The sequence below is a fragment of the Scyliorhinus canicula genome, chromosome 1 (assembly GCF_902713615.1).
Source record: "Scyliorhinus canicula chromosome 1, sScyCan1.1, whole genome shotgun sequence".
Taxonomy (NCBI): Eukaryota; Metazoa; Chordata; class Chondrichthyes; order Carcharhiniformes; family Scyliorhinidae; genus Scyliorhinus; species Scyliorhinus canicula.
In genome coordinates this window covers 89,433,588-89,452,224 of record NC_052146.1, presented here as the reverse complement: position 1 = coordinate 89,452,224, position 18,637 = coordinate 89,433,588, and the positions used below count along the sequence as shown (strand labels likewise).

Here is an 18,637-nt window from a genome sequence, read left to right as displayed (position 1 = left end):
CCTTCTTGAAGACGCTCCTTAAAACCCACCTCTTTGACCAAGCTTTGAATCATCTGCCCTAAAGTCTCTTTGTGCTCAGTGTCATACGTGTTTTATAATGGTGCCTGGTGTTGTGAGACTTCTTATAATGATGCTGTAAGCATCTTGAGATGTTTCAATATGTCAAAGATGATATATAAATAAGTTGCTGTTGGCAGGGCTGCGATTGAGATTCTGAGGTTTTGTAGCAATGATTCTGGGATCCAGCAGTCACAAGATAGGTCATCCTGAAGTTCAAAGCAGAAGAATGATTGGGAGGTGTGTGTCTGAGAGAGCACCATGGGCTCTGGTGGTGTTGAAGGTGTACTGGGAAATGGGGTAAGAGACCCAAGATTTAAGAACATCCTAAAGTTGGGATATCCTAATCAGGGGCTGTTGTCAGTAAAATGGAAGGAGTTCTGCAGTTAGACAGGACTAATGTGTGTTTAAACTATCTGGAGGTGTTTTTGTGATCTGAACTTACTGCCCTATTCACTGCAGGATATAACAGCATTACGCATTTCACTCTTTCAGCAGTAGGCATTAGCTGTGACAACTTTGGGAGAGGCCCAGGATTTGACAATACAGATGGTAGCGTGAGGGCTTGGGCATGTGGGGACACAGTGGAGTTCCAGTTGGAGGGTGCCCTCCCATTCTCCACTTTCCCATCCACCACCCCACCAATCTCTTACACAGACATTCTCCAAACATTGGAAGCGTAGTGTAGGACAGCATGATAATGACAGAAGTGGGAACTGTGGTCACAGAGGAAACCAGAATGGATGGCGAGAGCGGGACAGAGTTTGGGGTGAGGGAGGGACATTCTAAAAGCTGCTGACTGTGAGGAAGAGGAATCTCCTCTGACACCCTTCCAGTTTTTTGTTCAAGCACTGAGCTGGTAAGCAAGTCCTCCGCTTTTCAGGATAATAACACATATATGTAACAATTGTTTTAAACCACTTGCATTTATTTATGGCCCTGATTTGGAAATAGAATCTAACAAATTGATGCTATTTTCTGCTACTAGGAAAAGATTCAAAACATGAGCTCTGGTGAACAATATATTGGAATTAAGGGTTATATTTAAGCAAGGGATGTGATGAAAGCAGTCAGGTCTGCTTACATAACCTACATTTTTGCCATGATGTCAAAATAAAAAGGCTGGCAATCAGCCAAAACAGCAATGGGGGTGGAGAGGCTGCCATATTGTTTGTGAGCATAAAACCAAGGGATTCGAGTTAAGGGATAAGGGTGGATAAACGAGGAACAGAACTAATATTTTTAGTGCCGCACATGGTCTGAGACTTGATGTGTGCTGGCCATACAATAGCAAACACAGTGGGGCACTAAGCAGGGGCTGAACGCAGTGGGAATTCCACCTACAATGAAAAGAACACAATTCTACATTTATCTTTCCATTATAGCAAGCATAAACTGAAACTGAGAAGGAACGGCAACTGAGGAGAGGACCTGCTCACCCAGCTACCGCTAAGTGCTCTGCAGCATACAAAATCAAATTTCTCATACGGGGGTGGGGTGCAATCGCAGTGTCTAACAGGTGGTTCCCCAGTATATGGAAATTGTGAATACACTGCAGTCGGAAGGTGGCACTTGTCCAGTTACCAGAAAGCAGACTTGCTTCTGTTATTGAAAAATAAAAATTACCAACATGCATGAAAAGTAATTGGAGGGGGTCACATACATGAATACTTTCAGATTCAAAGATATGCAATTGTATCTTTATCTCCACATCAGGATGCAGAAACTAATTTGCATTCAGCAAGGTCTTAAAAACAGAAATGAGACAAATTGTTGTCGTAACTTTGGCAGGTCATGAAGTTCCCCTACCCTGCTGCGTTCCCCTTAGAAACCATGGAATCTCCACAGTACAGAAGGAGGCCATTCAGCCCATTGAGTCTGCACCGGCCCTCCGAAGGAGCACTCATCAGGCCCACTCCCCCGCCCTATCCCAGTAACCCGGAGCATTGGTCACGGTTAATCCACCTAACCTGCACATATCTGGACTGTGGGAGGAAACTAGAGCACCCGGAGGAAACACACCCAGACACAGGGGGAATGTGCAAACTCCACACAGTCACCCAAGGCCGGAATTCAACTCGGGTCCCTGGCGCTGTGAGGCAGTAGTGTTAACCACTGTGCCTTATCTACTTTGAATGGTTCCAAGGGATCTTTCGTGTCCACCAAGAGAATAGATAACGGCAGGGCGTGAGGGAGGGTGGAGGTGCTTGCTTTAACTTCTAACCTGATATATCCGCTCTGACAATGCAGCACCCACTCAGCAGTGCAATTGATGTGTCGGGCTAAATTATGAGCTCAGGTTACTGGATTGCGGTTCATACTCTCAGTTTTCTGACTCAGAGGGGAGACTTCAAACATTGAACAAATGCAAGCATAATTGCTAGGGAAGTGTGAAAGCCAACATTATCACACATGTGTCCGAACTGACTGAGTTGCTTGTTGACTGCAACAGACGGTACAGCACAAAATCATCCACAGAAAAATCATATTTATCTGCCATTGTGATTTGATCCATCGAACGTTTACATGATTCACAAAAACGGAAAAGAGGATTCACAAAATTCTACATTTAATATCCCCAAAAAAGGAGTTACAAGAAGTATACATGTACATTGCCAAATAATAGCCTTCTATTGTTCTAATCCATAGGAAATGTTTCAAAAACTCTCTTTTAAGTTATTTGTACATCTCAAAAAAGAGAGGTACTTCACCTTTTGGCGTAACATTCCTCAGCCTAAATGCCTACGGTTAGCATACTAACGTAGAGGAGGTGGAGGGTAGAAATGGGAACAGTTTGAGAGAATTACCAATGGTCATTGCACTTCAGTATTTTGTCCCAACTACAACAAAATATTCCTTCCTATTATAGGCAAGATTTTATTCCAGAAATTGCACAATGAACACCAACTTGGGATCAAATTCAACACCATTTCAATTCTTCCACCTTTCCAGAAATAAAATTAAGAATTTCCATCAGAAATCTGGTATTCTCCATGACCCAGATTCATTCATTTTGTTTCTGGATCAATTTCAGGCTACTCATCACGTATTTACTAGTTTATTATCTATCAATTGTTTCACAATCAGAACTTGGCAAACTATTTCCCCAAACCCAATTGATCCCATTTCTTAATGGAAATCTTTTCAGTTTTTGACTTCTCCGAACCACATGGCACCCCCACGTCCTATCCCTCTGTATTAATTTTATTGCTTTCATTAATTAATCATTAAGCTAAAAGACAGCCTGAATAGGTCAGAATTTTGTTTTGGTGAAACTAAATTAGATACACCAACTTGTTTCTAGTCTTTAAATTAATAAATCACCTCAATGCACTTCTACAAGTGGGTGAGAAAGTACAATATGACACCAAGCTACATAAGATGATCTTGGTGCAAATGGCCAAATGCTTGGTCAAAGAAATAGCTTTCAAAGCATCTCCTGAAGGATGATGGAAAACAGAAGACGGGATTTCCCCCCCGCAATGGCAGGGATTCCCATGGTGGATGCAGGAGGGAGGGGCCATGACTTTCATTCCCGCTGCCAGGGAACCTGCTGTGGGGGATTGACTTTAGCAGAACCAGAAGATCCTGCAGGTGGAAAGGGATTGAAAATCCCGCCCAGAGAGATGGTGAGGTTTAACAGGGTATTCCAGAGTTTGGAGCCTAGGTAATTGGAGGCACAGCCACCAATGGTGGAGCAATTGAAATTGGGAATACACAAGAGGTCAGAATTCAAGGAGGATAGATATATTGCTCTGATATGTAGGTCTGAAGGGGATTAGAGATAAGGAGAGGTGTTGCTTTACAATGAGTCAATGTAGGTCAGAAAGCACTGGGGTGAGAAACAACTGGGTTAAAGCATGGGCAGCAGAGTTTTGGATGACCTTAAGTTTGTGGCAGGTAGAATGTGGGAGTTAAGCCCTTGGAAGAATCAAGTTTAGGGGTAATAACATCATAAATGAGAATTTTGAGCTCAGACTGGGCAACAATGGTGATGGTATGGTGGTGGAAATATGCATTCATAGTGATAGCCCAATCATAAATTTCGAAGATTATCTTGTGGTTGAATATCACACCAAGGTCGAAAACAAACTAACTTAATCTGATATAGGGTGAGGAATTGAGATGGTAGTTGTTGGAGCTTCACTCATCCAGACAAGTGAAAATTATTTCACCACTCTCCTAAGATGCGCCTTGTCAATGGTGAAAAGCTTCAGGGAGTCAGATGAGCCACTTGCAGAATGAACAATTCCTGGCCTGCTCTAGTGACCACAGTACTTATGTGGCTTGTCCACTTGAGTTTCCAATGGTGGCCTCTCTGGAATGTTAATAAAGGTAGATTCAGCAATGATAATTTCATTGAATGCCAAGGGGAGGTAGATAAAGTTTCTCTTATGCACTTAGCTATTGTCTGGTACTTGGGCACAAATGTCACTTGTTACAGCTTTGACAAAGGGTCACCTGGACTCGAAACGTCAGCTCTTTTCTCTCCCTACAGATGCTGCCAGGCCTGCTGAGATTTTCCAGTATTTTCTCTTTTGGTGTCACTTGTCACATATCAGTCAAGCCTGAATGTTGCTCAGGTCTTGTAGTATGTGGGCACAGACTGCTTCATTGTCTGAAGAGTTATAAATGGAACTAAATACTGCACAATCAGCAACAAACATTCAGATTTCTGACTTTATGATGGAGGAAGGGTTATTGATTAAGCAGCTGAAATTGGGCTTAGGACACCACCCTGAGGAACTACTGCAGCGATGTCCTGGTGCTGAGATGATTGCAGTTCAACAACACAACCATCTTCCTTTCTGTTATGTATGACTGCAAACAACAGAGACTTATCACTCCCCAGCCTGATTCCACTGATTCAATTTTACTAGAGCACCGTGTCGCCAAACCTGATCAAACGCTGGCTCGATGTCAAGGACAATTACTTAAACGTCACCGTTGAAATTCAGCTCCTTTGTTTATGTTTAATTTACGAAACTTTAGGCACATTATCTTTCAAATCAGTAAGAGTAATTGGAGGTGAAATTAAGCGTCATGATCACAAAATTTCCAATTTCCCTTCTTTAAATCTGAGGAAGTGGATTTTAATTAAATTCCATTATCCCAATTTTTGTTCTGGGGAGGGTGGGGTGGGGGTGGGTGGTGGGGCAGAAAAACAGTTTATTTCTTCCAGGAATAAGTACAGGAAAATAAGCACTGTGATCCAATTTGAAATCTTCCTTGCAATTCATTTTCAAGGTAAGACAGTACAACATTCAGATACAAAATTGTAGTCATCACTGAAAGCATGCAAGGTCTTCTTACAACGACATTGATTTTGTAGCCAGAATACAGCATAAAATTTGGGTTAAACATCAAGTTAAACAAGCTAAATAATGAATACAAAGGCATAGATTAATTAGGCCCAGCCTTTCCCCTCATTTGTGGAAGCAACAGAAATGTGGTTGACAGTGGCTGTGGAAGACAAAATAACCAAAGATGATTGGTTTTTGCAAGCATTAGGTGAGTGTTGGACACTTGACCGAATCAAGACTTTTTGATCCAAAATCCTGAATGATGGCTGTGCTTACACATAAGGAGTAAGAAAAAATAATTAGATTATAATTAAAACATATACACACATTTTCGGATTTGTTTAAGAGAACAAATTTGTGGCCTAAATTGGAATATGGAAATACAATCCTTCAAGGTTTACATTAAACATAATCTATCACAATGTTCACAATAAACATTATAGTATACATAATGTATTCATTAATGTTCCTGGAACCTATGGAAAAACAATGCAATTCATAACAAGAAACAATTGTTATCACAGGCTAAATCTAGGAAAAGATCAAGGAATAGCATGGTCTTACCTAATTGCACTGATTTTCTTGCAATGTTATCAGAAGTCACTGTGAAGCATTTCCTGTATACACCTCATCCTGATTTTGGTCTAGCAGTAAGCCCATTGCTGCCTGTCTACGATTTCCTTGTTTGTCTGTGTAATTATTGTCCACATGTATAGAAGAATCACTTGATGCAGGTGAAGCATTTGCTGTAGTTAATGTGGCACTAGCGTATGCAGAGCTGCTGTAATCTATCGCAAGCTTCTGTGTTTCTTTGTCAATTTGTGCTATGTTTAGAGGGATTATTTGGGGTCCAGCACTCGGTAGATTATTTCTTCCCTGTATACCAAACAAGGATATGTCAGCTTCTTTCTTGTTCTCATCCAATGAACTGTAAGTGGTAGAATTCTGAAAATATCTTGCGTTTGTTTCTAAAACAACTGAATTATCAGATTCAAACTGAAGCTGTGACACTGGCAAATCTCTGTCGGTTGCTGATGTGGTAGGAGCAACATCTGTTCCTGAGCTGGTTTCCAATGCATCATAAAAAGCTGGATGTTTTTTCCCTTCATTTGACTCTAGATTGTCTGCATATCCTGGGGCTCGCAAACTAAAAAAGTCTTGGCTATCAGACAGTAGTCTTTCATGATCTGGGTTGATTGAATGTTGCAGTGTTTGGGCAGTTAACTGTTGTTGAGGGCTTAAAAAGGGTTCCACATCTAATGCAGTTTGCTTTAGGTCTGAAAACATAGGAACACTCTCTTGAACATCATTGCTGGGAAACCTTGGTGAGAAATTTTCATCAGGCATTGGTGTTGTACAACCAGAGGAATATAAGCTGCAATATTCTTTCTGATCACTTTTCTGAACTTGGAAATTTGGGACATTTGAAAGAGTTGGGGGCATGCTGTTATCTGTACTATAGCCATAATCTAAACCACAGTCTGTATTATCAGAGAATATAGGATTTGTTCCTTGAGTTTTCTGTAACAGCTTTGATTTGCGGACAACTTGTTCTCTCCTATTTGGACTACAAAGGCCTCTAGCATTCCTGCTCTGTCTTGGTATTGTAGCCTTTCTGGAAGGAAATGGGGGCGATGCTGGAAAAACCAACTGAGGGGGACTGGACATATCAATTCGTTTGCGTCTTCCGTAAACAGCTTTTGAATCACTGGGGAAAGGTACATGATGGTTCCACTGACGTTTGGAACCAACCTTCGGTCCAGCTCTTTCAACGGGTGCTGTTTCATCCCAGTCCATCATGAGCTTCTCTAAACTTGAGAGACTGGATTTCTCTTCACTTGCCATATTACTGCAAATATTAATACTTCCCTCTGAATTCTCAAATGATGCATTAAAGTGGGATGAGGATTCTGTGAAAGTCTCTGGAAATGGCCTTAGCTTTACTTTCTGAGGTGTATAATTTGAAATATCCAAGATGTCTTTTGATTCATTCAGGTTGTAATCCAACACTGGTGTGTAATGGTTATTAAAATATGCCATGTTACCATCGCAAAGATTAAAACTGGATTTACAGCTCAATTGAAGTCCTCTAGAAAATGCCATCCTGGAGGTATCAGCTGATAATGGCAATGAATTAAAGTATTTCTGAGATGTGTGGTCCATTGAACAGGCTGCATCAGATTGACTCTCTGAAGGTAATGATGCTTGTAAAATCAGAGAACTGTGTTCTGGCCTAAAAGTATTAAATGAAGAAACCTTATTAAAATGTAGGTTTGAACCAATTGCATGTTGACTGTACGTATCAGTTGAGGTGGCTTGAGAGGAAGTAACATTATTGCTGGTGTCATAGCCAAATGTACAATCTCTGTTACCTAGAAAGTCAAGACCAGAATACTCTCTAGGTTGCTGTATTACGTCGGAAGTACTGAAACTTGGAGCTTTAGGTCTGTAATTACTATAATGAGCATAGTTATCTGGAGTATGTTGACATGAAAGTACAGCCTGTCTAGAAAGTGGTGGTCGAGGAGCAATTCTTTGGAAAGTTTCTGTGTCAGAAGTATGATACGTGGAGCCATATTCAACACTATCTGAATTCTCTGGAATCATTTGTGGATAAGCCTGTCGTGTTTGATTTGTATGTTGCTGGCTACCAACACAATTAGGAGAATTGGTTTTATCAAACCCTTCTTGGTAATGCGTTAAGTGTCTTGATGGCTGTGTTGAATTGCTGACTCCAAAGCTTCCAGTTATGTTACACGATTCTTGCCCAGTCTGCGAAAATGACAGATCCATCAAATCTGAAGAATCATCTGAATCAAGTAGAGAACGGAAATATCCAGCAATACAACCAGGACTTTGTTGGGAAACACTGCTTTGGTTGGAGGATAGGCAACTCATCAAATATCCATTTCTTGACACAGAACCTGATTCCCAAATAGTATTGGGAAATGACTGCGTTGACATACCAGGATAAGATGGATACAAACCATTTCTGATTTGTTGCTTTGAAGGATAACCTTGATTTATATTCCAAAAATTTTCATTTTGTCTTGCCCATTCTGAATTTTCAGCATTCATGTTCCGAAAAATTCCATGTTCCGGAAATGGAAGTGCACGCTTGTATGGTTTCCTCCTTTGAACTGGCTTCTCTTTCATTTCTGTGCCCCATTTGCATTTTCTTGCATACAATTTTGTCTCACCTAAGAATATACGTTTTCTCTTTCCAATGCCTTCAAAGAAGTCGCTGAAAGTAGAAGATGATTCTGCAAATTGTCCCACTTGCCTTCCTCGAGAACATCCGGCTTTTCCACCCCTCCTTCGGGTACCTGCTAATGTACGATAAAATTGAGACATGTCCTGGTGCATAGAAGCCGATCTCTGAAATGATCCCGGGTCACTGGGAGACCAACACCTGGGTGGCGAGCATCTACCCAAGATCAGACTTTGTTTAGTTAAAAAGGCCAATTTGGACAAAACATCTGCATAGTCTGTTGTATTGTCATTGGATCCAGCAATATATGTAGGTTGTGGTGGAGAAAGTTTATGATGCCTTGGCTTTCTTTTCACGTGATTGGTAGCTTCATTGCTACCTTCAGGTAATACTTTCCTTGGCCGACCTCGTTTCCTTTTAATGACGATAGGAATTTCACCTGTAGGTAATGCTGCCGCCATCTTATTCCTCCTACCTTTCTTCACCGTTGGTAATGCAGTTGTGTTTTGCTCTGGCATAGTAACATTATGCATTTTGACTCCTGCACTCAGATTGTTGTGTGCTAAAGGTTTCTGACACATTTTTGTTTTTCTTTCTGTATGCATTAGGTACTTCTGAATATTGATTTTTGTTAGTTTAACTAACATCTTCCGACTCCCTTTGCATTTAGTTTTTGGGTTCTTATTGAAAAGTGTCCTTTTAGGAGGCAACCGAGGGGCTGCTCCATAGTCTTGACATCCTTCTGTGGATGCTGAAGGAATGGAAATACTCTTACAGTATTTTTCAAACTCAATTTGTTCCAGAGTATTTTCTCGATTATACTGAATCATTGTTTTTTTCCTCAGCGCATACTTTTTACATGTTGTTTCAGTTAAAAGTAGCCCAGCATTTATCTCATCTTCATTCTGGTTGTTCTGCTTCAGAATTCCAGCTTTAGAACTTTCACACTTTACGTGGTGTCTATGTTCCGGCATGTTGTACAATGACATATTTTCAAAGAAACTATTGTTGTTAGGTGATACTGCAGATGAGATCAGAGCTTCGATTTTAGGATCTGTGTTGGCTGGGTCAAACTTTTCAAATTCAACACACCTGCGTTCACAATGGTCTGTGCTCTCCTTTCTTTGCGTCCTATCCATTGCTTGCCTTCGGCTTGCCATCTGAGATTTAGATCTTATTTGCAGGCTTTCCTTGGGGCGTCTAATGCTGCCAGCAAGCACAACTGAAGAAAAGAAACTATACTGTAATCCTGTCTTTTCATTTTTTGCTACTTTGCTTCCATTACTTTGAAAGGTGCTGGAATCAATTTTAAGTGTACCACAACAGAGCTAGATGCCATTATTTTGCATTTCATCAGAAAAGAGATTTAAATATTTCATGACATCTCTTAAAGATATCTACAGGGTACAAATTATTTTTGCCATGGCCACATTTAATTTTTCAGCAATATCACAACGTTGTTAATATTTCTTTTCCCAGCTCCCACTGTAGCATTTGGAAAACTTCTATGGAGTGTATCAGCGGACACTTTTTCTTTTGCAAATTCATTGGTTTCAGCTTTAACAATGCTGGACTTGTCTGATCCTATGTCTGACTTGAAACTTTCCTCGTTATACCAGATTTTTGTTTTCCTAGTCTAAAAAATACTAACTAAATCCATTTGAATCACAATATCTGGTTCATTATAAGTCTATGCATTTGAATACTGACCATCTGTTATATCTAGAGACCCATTGGCCAAAGGAACACTTTTGGCTTCTTCAGAGCCATTACAAGATTCCTTAGAAGCAGACATTTTTATTATGGCTAGTGACTTGGTGATGTGTGTGTTCTCCTTTTAGTACAGTTCAATGGTTTACTCTGAATGTTAATGTTAGCAGCGTTGGAATAGGTGTTGGTTTGTGACCTCCTACACTTTATGGAAATACCTATAGTTAAAACAAATTTAAAAAAAATAAAAACCAGACTGATTTATTTTAAACTCCCTTAATATGATCTTGCTATTTGAATATGTAAACAAGTTTACACATAAAACATAAAATGTAGATTAATGAGGCATAAAATATTTGAAATCGGAGAAAGAAAAACATTTTGTCAGCTACATTTTAAATAAAGCATTCTGTTGTTCTACTCAATTTAAGGTTTAACTCAGAAATGTATTTATTTATTGGGGTGTCTGATCAAATATGATGACATTTTAGTTAATATCAGAATAAACCTCTTGTGTTAATTTGATGTGATTAGTGCTTCAATTTGAAAGCTTTAATTTAGTAGAACAATTTTAAATGAATACGTGTCACAAGGTTATCTGCCCCCGGCATAGCAATGTTCATTATTCAAATGATTGTATCCATTTTGTAGCATGGGTCTATTTTTGACTCTGCCAATAGGGAAGATATATGTCCTTTACTTTTCCATTTTAGTATAAATTAATACTCTCATAAAAATCTGCACAATTCTCCATTGGCAAAGCATACAATTTGGCCTGATATTATACTATTTTCATACAAATGCTTTATGCCAATTCAAATTTCTAAAGATCCTAAAATCGGAAAAGTGTGGGACATACATGAAAGAGACTATTATTGAAGAAACAATACAATTCCTTCCTTTTTCCTTCACTTCAAATTTCCTGTACAAAAATTTGGTTATCTTATAAAAGTTCTAATAAGGGGGACCTTCACTCATACAAGAAAAGGCTTACAGTTAGTCTAAGACTGACAGGTAGAACCAAAAGCTGATTCCCACTTTATTGATGTCTTTCACTCAAAGGTTTTTGAGATTGTAAGATAAATTGTGTACATAAAAATAAATGAATTAGGAGAGGGGTAGATCATTCTGCCCCTCGAGCCTGCTCCACCGACATTCAATGAGGTCATGGCTAATCTGTTTGTGTTTCGAATTTCACATTCTCATCTACCACTGATAACCTTTGATTTCCTTGCCTAACAAGAATCTATCTACCTCCGCCTTAATAATATTCAATAACACCACTTCCACCCCCTTCTGAGGGAGAGAGTTCCAAAGTCCCACAACCCTCAGAGAAAGATATTCTCCTCTTCTCTGACAGTAAAAAAGGGTGGTCCCTAATTTTAAAACATTAGCCCCTAGTTTTAGACTCCTCTACAAGAAGGAAACATCTATTCCACATCCACCTTGTTCAGGATCTTAAATACTTCAATCAAGTAATCCCTCACTCTTCTAAATTCCAATGGAAACATGCCCAATCTGTCTAATCTTTCCTTATAAGAAAACCTGCTCATTGTAGGTATAAATTCAGTGAACCTCCTCTGAACCATTTACATCCTTCCTTAAATAAGGAGACCAAAACCGCACACAGTTTTCGAGATGCCCTGGATAATTGAAGTATAATACCTTTAGGTTCAATTCCTCTTATAATAAAGAATAGCATTCCAGTAGCCTTCTTAATTATTTGCTGTACCTGCGTACTAGGTTTTTGTGACCCATGCACCAGAACATGTAGATGCCTCAGCAGCTCAGAATTCAGCAGTAATTCTTCATGTATTCAGCACTCTGCTTTTTTATTCTTCCTGCCAAAGTGAACAACTTCCCATTTTTCCACATTGTGCTTCATCTGCCAGATTTTTGCCTAGTCACTCAACCTATCAATATCTATATGCAATCTTGTTATGACCTCTCCACAACATACTTTCATCTCCCCATCTGAGTCATTGATATAAAGTTGAAAATGTTGAGGGCCCAGCACAGACCCCTGCGGGACTCTACTCGTCACATCCCGCCAATCGGAAAAAGACCTATTAATTCATACTCTGTTTTCTGCCAGCTACCTAATCTTCGATCCATGCTAATTTGTTACCATCTCTACCATGAACTTTTATTTTCTTTAGCAAATGCCTTCTGTAAATCAAAGTACAGCATATCTACAGGCACTCCTATATCCACAGCATCAGAGGGGTTATATTTGTTACTTTCCAGACTGATGGAACTTTTCTAGAATCTAGCAAATTTAAAAAAGATAACACCAACTACATCATCATTAAGATCCTAGGATGAAGTCCATCAGGATCTGGAGACTTGTCAGCCATCAGCTTCATCAGTATTCTCAGTACCACTTCCCTAGTGATTATAATTTCACCAGGTTCCTCTTGACTTTCCACCTCTTGATTTACACTAATCACTGGAATGTTGTTTTGTATTCCCTATATTGAAGACAGAAGCAAAATATTTGTTCATTTCATCTGCTATTTCCTTATTATCTATGACTAATACTCTCCAGAGGACCAACACTCACTTTATTTATCCTTCCCTTTTTAAATACCTGTAGAAACTCTTGCTATCAGGGCAGCACGTTGGCGCAGTGGTTAGCATTGATGCCTCACGGCGCCGACGTCCCAGGATGGATCCCGGGTCTGGGTCACTGTCCGTGCGGAGTTTGCACATTCTCCCCGTGTCTGCGTGGGTTTCGCCCCCACAACCCAAAGATGTGCAGGGTAGGTGGATTGGCCACACTAAATTGCCCTTTAATTGGAAAAACTGAATTGGCTACTCTAAATTTATACAAAAATAGAAACTCTTGCTATCCATTTTTACATTTTCAGCTAGCTTCCACTCGTACTCTAATTTCTTTCTCATGATCAACATAAGAACACAAGAACATTTTCCCACACTGTACTCCAACTTCTAAATTTTTGCCTACGCACTTAGTCTATCTATCCTTGCGTCCTCTTCACAACTTACTTTTCTGCCTAGCTTTTGTCTCATCAGCAAACTTAAAAAAATTAATTTAGAGTACCCAATTATTTTTTTCCAATTAAGGGGCAATTTAGCGTGGCGAATCCACCTACCCTGCACATCTTTGGGTTGTGGGGGTGAGACCCATGCAAACACGCGGAGCATGTGAAAACTCCACACGTGACCCAGAGCCGGGATCGAACCTGGGACCTCGGCGCCGTGAGGCAGCAGGACTAACCCACTGCGCCACCGTGCTGCCCATCAGCAAACTTAACAACTGTACATTCGATCCCTTCATCAAAGTCATTAATATAAATTATAAAATAGTTGAGACCCTCAAACACTGATTGCTGAGGTATTCCACTTGTCATATCTTAACAACTGGCAAATGGCCCACTTAGGCCTATTCTCTGTTCTCTATTAGCTAACCATGCTCTATCCATGCTAATATGTTACACCCTACACCATGAGTTCTTATTTTGTGCAGTAACCTTTGACATGGCACCTTGTCAAGTGCCTTCTGGAAATCTAAGTACAGCTCAATCCCAGTTTCCCCCTTACCAATGTTGCTTGTTTCTTCCTCAAAGAATTCCAAATAATTAGTCAAAATTAATTTTCATTTCACAAATCCATGTTGACTCTGCCTTAGAGATTTTCTAAGAATCCTGCTATAACCACCTTAATAACAGATTCCAGAATTTTCCCTGTGACAGATGTTAATCTAACTGGCCTGTAGTTTCCTGCATTTATCCTAAATTGTGGTAAATCTATAAAACTAAATTAACAAATTAAGGGGCCAAATAAAAGGCAGCCTTTTAAAAGGATAATGCATTTCCCCAATTTATGTCTCTCTCCATATTAAAACAAATAATCAAGGGTCAATTGGTTTGTTATCAAGCCAATTGACTAATAATATGCTGATCACACAAGAAAATAGTTGGGCCTCCTCCCACTAACATAGAATCCCCCTTTCTTGCTGCCTCATTAAACCCACCACCCCAACACCACCCCTCCCAAATCTGCTAATCCCTCCCTGCCCAGATTTACTTGTCTCTGGGATACATTGAACTTTCTTCTTCCTCTTGGTTGCACTACCAGCAGCACTCTCTAATGTACTGTTGGCACTGCCAGGACTGATAGAGCTGCCAGCCAATTGGATCAGCCAGCAGCTCCCAAAGGTGAGACTTCCTCCCCACTGAGGGGCAAAGTCTCACACTGCTCCTATTTAGCTCACCCAGCCGTGATTAATTAAAGAAGTTAAAGATAGTATTAAATTGAAACAAAAAACATATAATTCCACAAAGATGAGTGGCAGATCAGAACATTGTACAGAATATAAAGGACCGCAAAAAATGACTAAACGATTAATAAGGAGGGAAAAATGAGTTTCCCCCCCCCCCCCCCATAGTAGTCTGCCTCAGAAATTTTGAAAAATTAAAACTAATGCATCTACTATCACAGCAGCCACTGCTTTTAAGAGGTTACAATGAAGTTCATCAGGGTGTAGGGACTTGTCAGCTTTTAGTTCTAATAATTTTGTCAGCACCCTTTCTCTGGTGATTGGAATAGTTTGAGGTTCCTCCCTCTCTTTCAACTACTGAATTACAATTATTTCAGAGTTGTTATTTGTATCCTCTGCAGTGAAGGCAGAGAAAATAATGTTCGATTTTTTGTTATTCATTCTTGGGATGTGGGCGTCGCTGGCTGGGCCAGCATTTACTACCCATCCTGAATTGCCCTTCAACTGAGTGGCTTGCCATTTCAGCAAGGGGCAGTTAAGAGTCAACCACATTCATCTTCCATTTCCTTATTTTCCATTATTAATTCCCTATTCTCATTATCTAGAGGTTCATTGCTCACTTTGCTCAGTCTTTTCCTCTTTAAATACCTTTAGAAACTCTTACTATATATATTTTATATTCCTTGCTAGCTTTCTCTTGTTCTCTAATTTCTCCCTCCTCACTTCTTTGCTGTTCTTTATATTCTGTCCAATCTTCTGGCCTACCACTCAACTTTGTGGAATTATACACTCTTTATTTTAATTTAATTCTGCTTTTAACTTCCTTAGTTAGCCACGCATGATGCATCCTTCCCTAGAGTCTTTATTTTTCACTAGATGCATCTATTCTGAAATAACTTCTTAAATGTCTTCTACTGCATCTCCACTGACATATCCCTTAACCTAGCTACCTTCATCCAACTCAGGTTGTCAAGAAATCCTTTTAAGATATCCCCATTTCCATGGGGATTTGGGCAGATCTTAAAAACCTTGGACTGGATTCTCCGTTGGCTGACGCCAAAATCGCAAAACGTGATTGGGCAGAGAATATGTTCCAACGCTAACATCGCAACGGGTGTCAATTTGATGCCAAATCTCAATTCTCCGTCACCTCAACAGTGCCGTCAATGCGGTCCGGAACGCACATACAGTAAACACCGTTTGCATGTCATTAGCGGGTCCGACCCGGTATTCTCCGCAAGTTCCTGATGGCACTGTTCACTTGTGCTTTTAAAAATCGTGAAGCCGCTGCCGTGGCTATGGAGGGAGAGAGAGGAGGTACGGAAAGTGTCCAACATCACTATAGTTTGCTGACAGTTGTGCCGTTGGCTGGGGGGGCTTCTGCCAGGACCGGGAGGAGTAGCGGGGGATGGCCAGGAGACGGACTGTGGGGTCAGGGTGGATGGGTATCAAACATCATATAGGAGTGCCCCCTGGCCAACCCGCTAGGTGCCCTTAAGCTTCAGCCGACCATCAGCTCTATGGTCGCACGCCAGCACAACCAGTGCCATCTTGTTAGCTGGGATGAGTGTATGTGGGGATTGCAATGTGTATATGTGGCTGCAGCTTGTCAGCCTCATGTTTTTTATATTCCATCACTTGTGTGTGTTTTGGAACCCGCCTTAATTTCTTTCCCATCAAGTCTCTGTAACTTTAATCTAATGTCTCTCTAGCTAGCCATTGAGAAAAAGCTGCGGACTTTCAAAAACTCAATTAGTTTTTTGAAGGGCAAAGAAACTTTGAAATCAATTAGTAACAAAATAAGGTGAAAAAAATGCACAGGAACTGAGAAAGGGAAGAGACAGCCAAAATGATTCCAATTCAATATGGCACACAGCAGTGTGTTTTAAATGAACACCGATTTTGCAGGGAATAGAGGAGATAGCTAACATTAAACCTCAGTACGTATGTTGATCACAAGAGCGTATTTGAAGTTTGTCACGCATCCTTGCAATCTGGGGACACACTGCCCTTCACTCGCTGTGAGAAAGACTTTTCCTTTACTTACCCTGATCCTAAATTCAGTAGGACCAGTGAGCCAATATTTCCCATGTCTGCATTCCAGCCCAGCCAACCTTTTGTACTTAAGATTTCCAACATCACATTATCTTGAATTACCCATAGTTTCCTGGCTGCCTCAATTCTTTTCCAAAAAGGAACAACATCTGTGAGAAATTTTATAGAATTGATCTAATTGGGTGATATAGAACTATCAGAAATATCCTAATGCCAGTAATTCAATCTTCAAAGAGAACAACCAGGACTAGATAAGAAATGTGGACTGAAACATAATTCTTTGAGAAGCTTTTCTCAATCTGGGTGCCTAAACTTGTCAAATACTGTGAACATACTGGGCTCAATCTGCCTGCCTCATTGAGCTAGAGCGAGAGCACAGCTGGTAGAAGCCTCCCGCAGGCTTCCCGGCAGCCTTCACGCCTCACGAGATCTACCCAGTCTTGTGAGGCATCGGAATCAAAATCCTGACCAAAATGGGCGTGATCACGTGGCACCCGGGGGTCTCCAAGGCCTTCAGAGGTCCCTGGGTGGTCAAGCATAGTGCAGGGTGCCCCCCTCCCCAGCCCTCCATCTGAATACGCTGACAGTGCAGGGGGTGGCAGTGCCAACAGGATCGGAGGAGTCCATTCCCATGGAAGTAGGGTGGAGGGGGGTATGAAGGGTGGGGGTGCAAGGCAGGTGAGAAGGGGCTTCTGGGAGGTTGGGGGTGACTGGTAGGGGTCCTGGAAGGGGGGGTGCCTGTAGGGGATGTTGAGGTTGCTGAAGAGGACAGGCCCTAGATACCCCTCAGCGGGGTGTCCTTACTTTGTGGGGAGGGGGGGGTAATGCCCATGTGTGTGGAGGTACATTGCCCATGGGTGGGAGGTGTGGGGGACCCACAAGCTCACTTTGAGATCGGGGCATCCTTTCAGAACGGCAGTCCGATCTCGGTGTTCAGCTCCCAAGTGATGAAACAAATTCTAAGGCCGCAAGCCAACGGCCACGCTGCGCCCGAAACACGCTGCTAAATGCGCTCGTGAAGGGACTTTGTTCCATTTTGGGAGAATCGCAGCCTAACTGTGGGCTAAACCATTGAGAAACTCTCCAGGGCCCAGAAAAGTGACAAAGTGTCATTAGATAGAGGTGGGGAACTCGCCGGCAGGATACTCCCAGCAAAACCCGCCACAAATGACACTGAGAAACATTTCGGCTAGATCGCGCTCACTAAATAACTAATTAACTCGAGCATCACAGTGGACCAAAAATGGAAGATATCTCAAAACAAATTGTTCAATACGGAATATGCAAGACCGCCTTTCCATTACTCATAGAAGGTCAGCCCTGAAATGTAATACTTTGTACAGGTACAATACTTCAACTCATGTGACCCCCCCCCAATTATCTGAGGAAAACTGTGTCGTAAAACCAAAACCATCGTTTCGCTCCTCATTTTTAACCATTTGTTTATGTCCCTTATGATGGAAAGCAGGCAGATGAGCTGCTCCAGGGAGCTATTAGCAAACATTAGGAGAAGCATGATACGATAATCTATTTCATTTCCCCGCATTTCCTGCGCATAGTGTGATCTCTCAGGTTTTTAACATATGAGAAGTGCGGAACAAAGTCATTTCTATCTTTTTAATCATAAGTGTAAATGATACCTGTTTTCAGGAAATGCTGAAACCATTGTGGGATTCACCGAGCTTCCGCGCCGCAATCGCGCTCGGCGCGGGGGTGGAGAATGGGCGTCAGACCTGCGATCGAGTCCGACGCCGCTCTCACGATTCTCCAGGGATCGGAGATTCGCCGACAATCGCACGCACATGGTCGACGCAGCCCCAGTTGGGGGCCATTGAAAGATGCTCCCGCGGCGCTTATCCGCCGAAAACTGGCCGAGTTTCTGCCGCCGTGGTTTACTCATGGTTCCACCCGGCGGGAGCTTGGAGTAGCGGCTGCAGGGAGATTCGTCACTGGGGAGGAGGGGGTAAGCTCCATGATGACCAGGATCGCGCTCGGGGGTCACTGATCGGCGGATGCTGCGATTTGGGGAGGGGGCCTATATTGTTGGGGCTGGCCCAC

The 18,637-nt window shown here is 41.5% G+C and overlaps 1 protein-coding gene across 12 annotated transcripts in view; it reads right to left on the bottom strand.

Annotated features, from left to right (window-relative positions):
- ahdc1 (AT hook, DNA binding motif, containing 1) overlaps positions 1 to 18,637 on the bottom strand; it is a 308,161-nt gene that overhangs the window by 18,155 nt on the left and 271,369 nt on the right. For all 12 annotated transcript variants that reach the window (XM_038795173.1, XM_038795171.1, XM_038795145.1 and 9 more), the window contains one exon: positions 5,925 to 9,793. In XM_038795173.1, coding sequence (XP_038651101.1) covers positions 5,961 to 9,731 — 3,771 coding nt within the window. In that variant the 5' untranslated portion in view covers positions 9,732 to 9,793 and the 3' untranslated portion in view covers positions 5,925 to 5,960. The remainder of the gene's footprint in view (positions 1 to 5,924; positions 9,794 to 18,637) is intronic.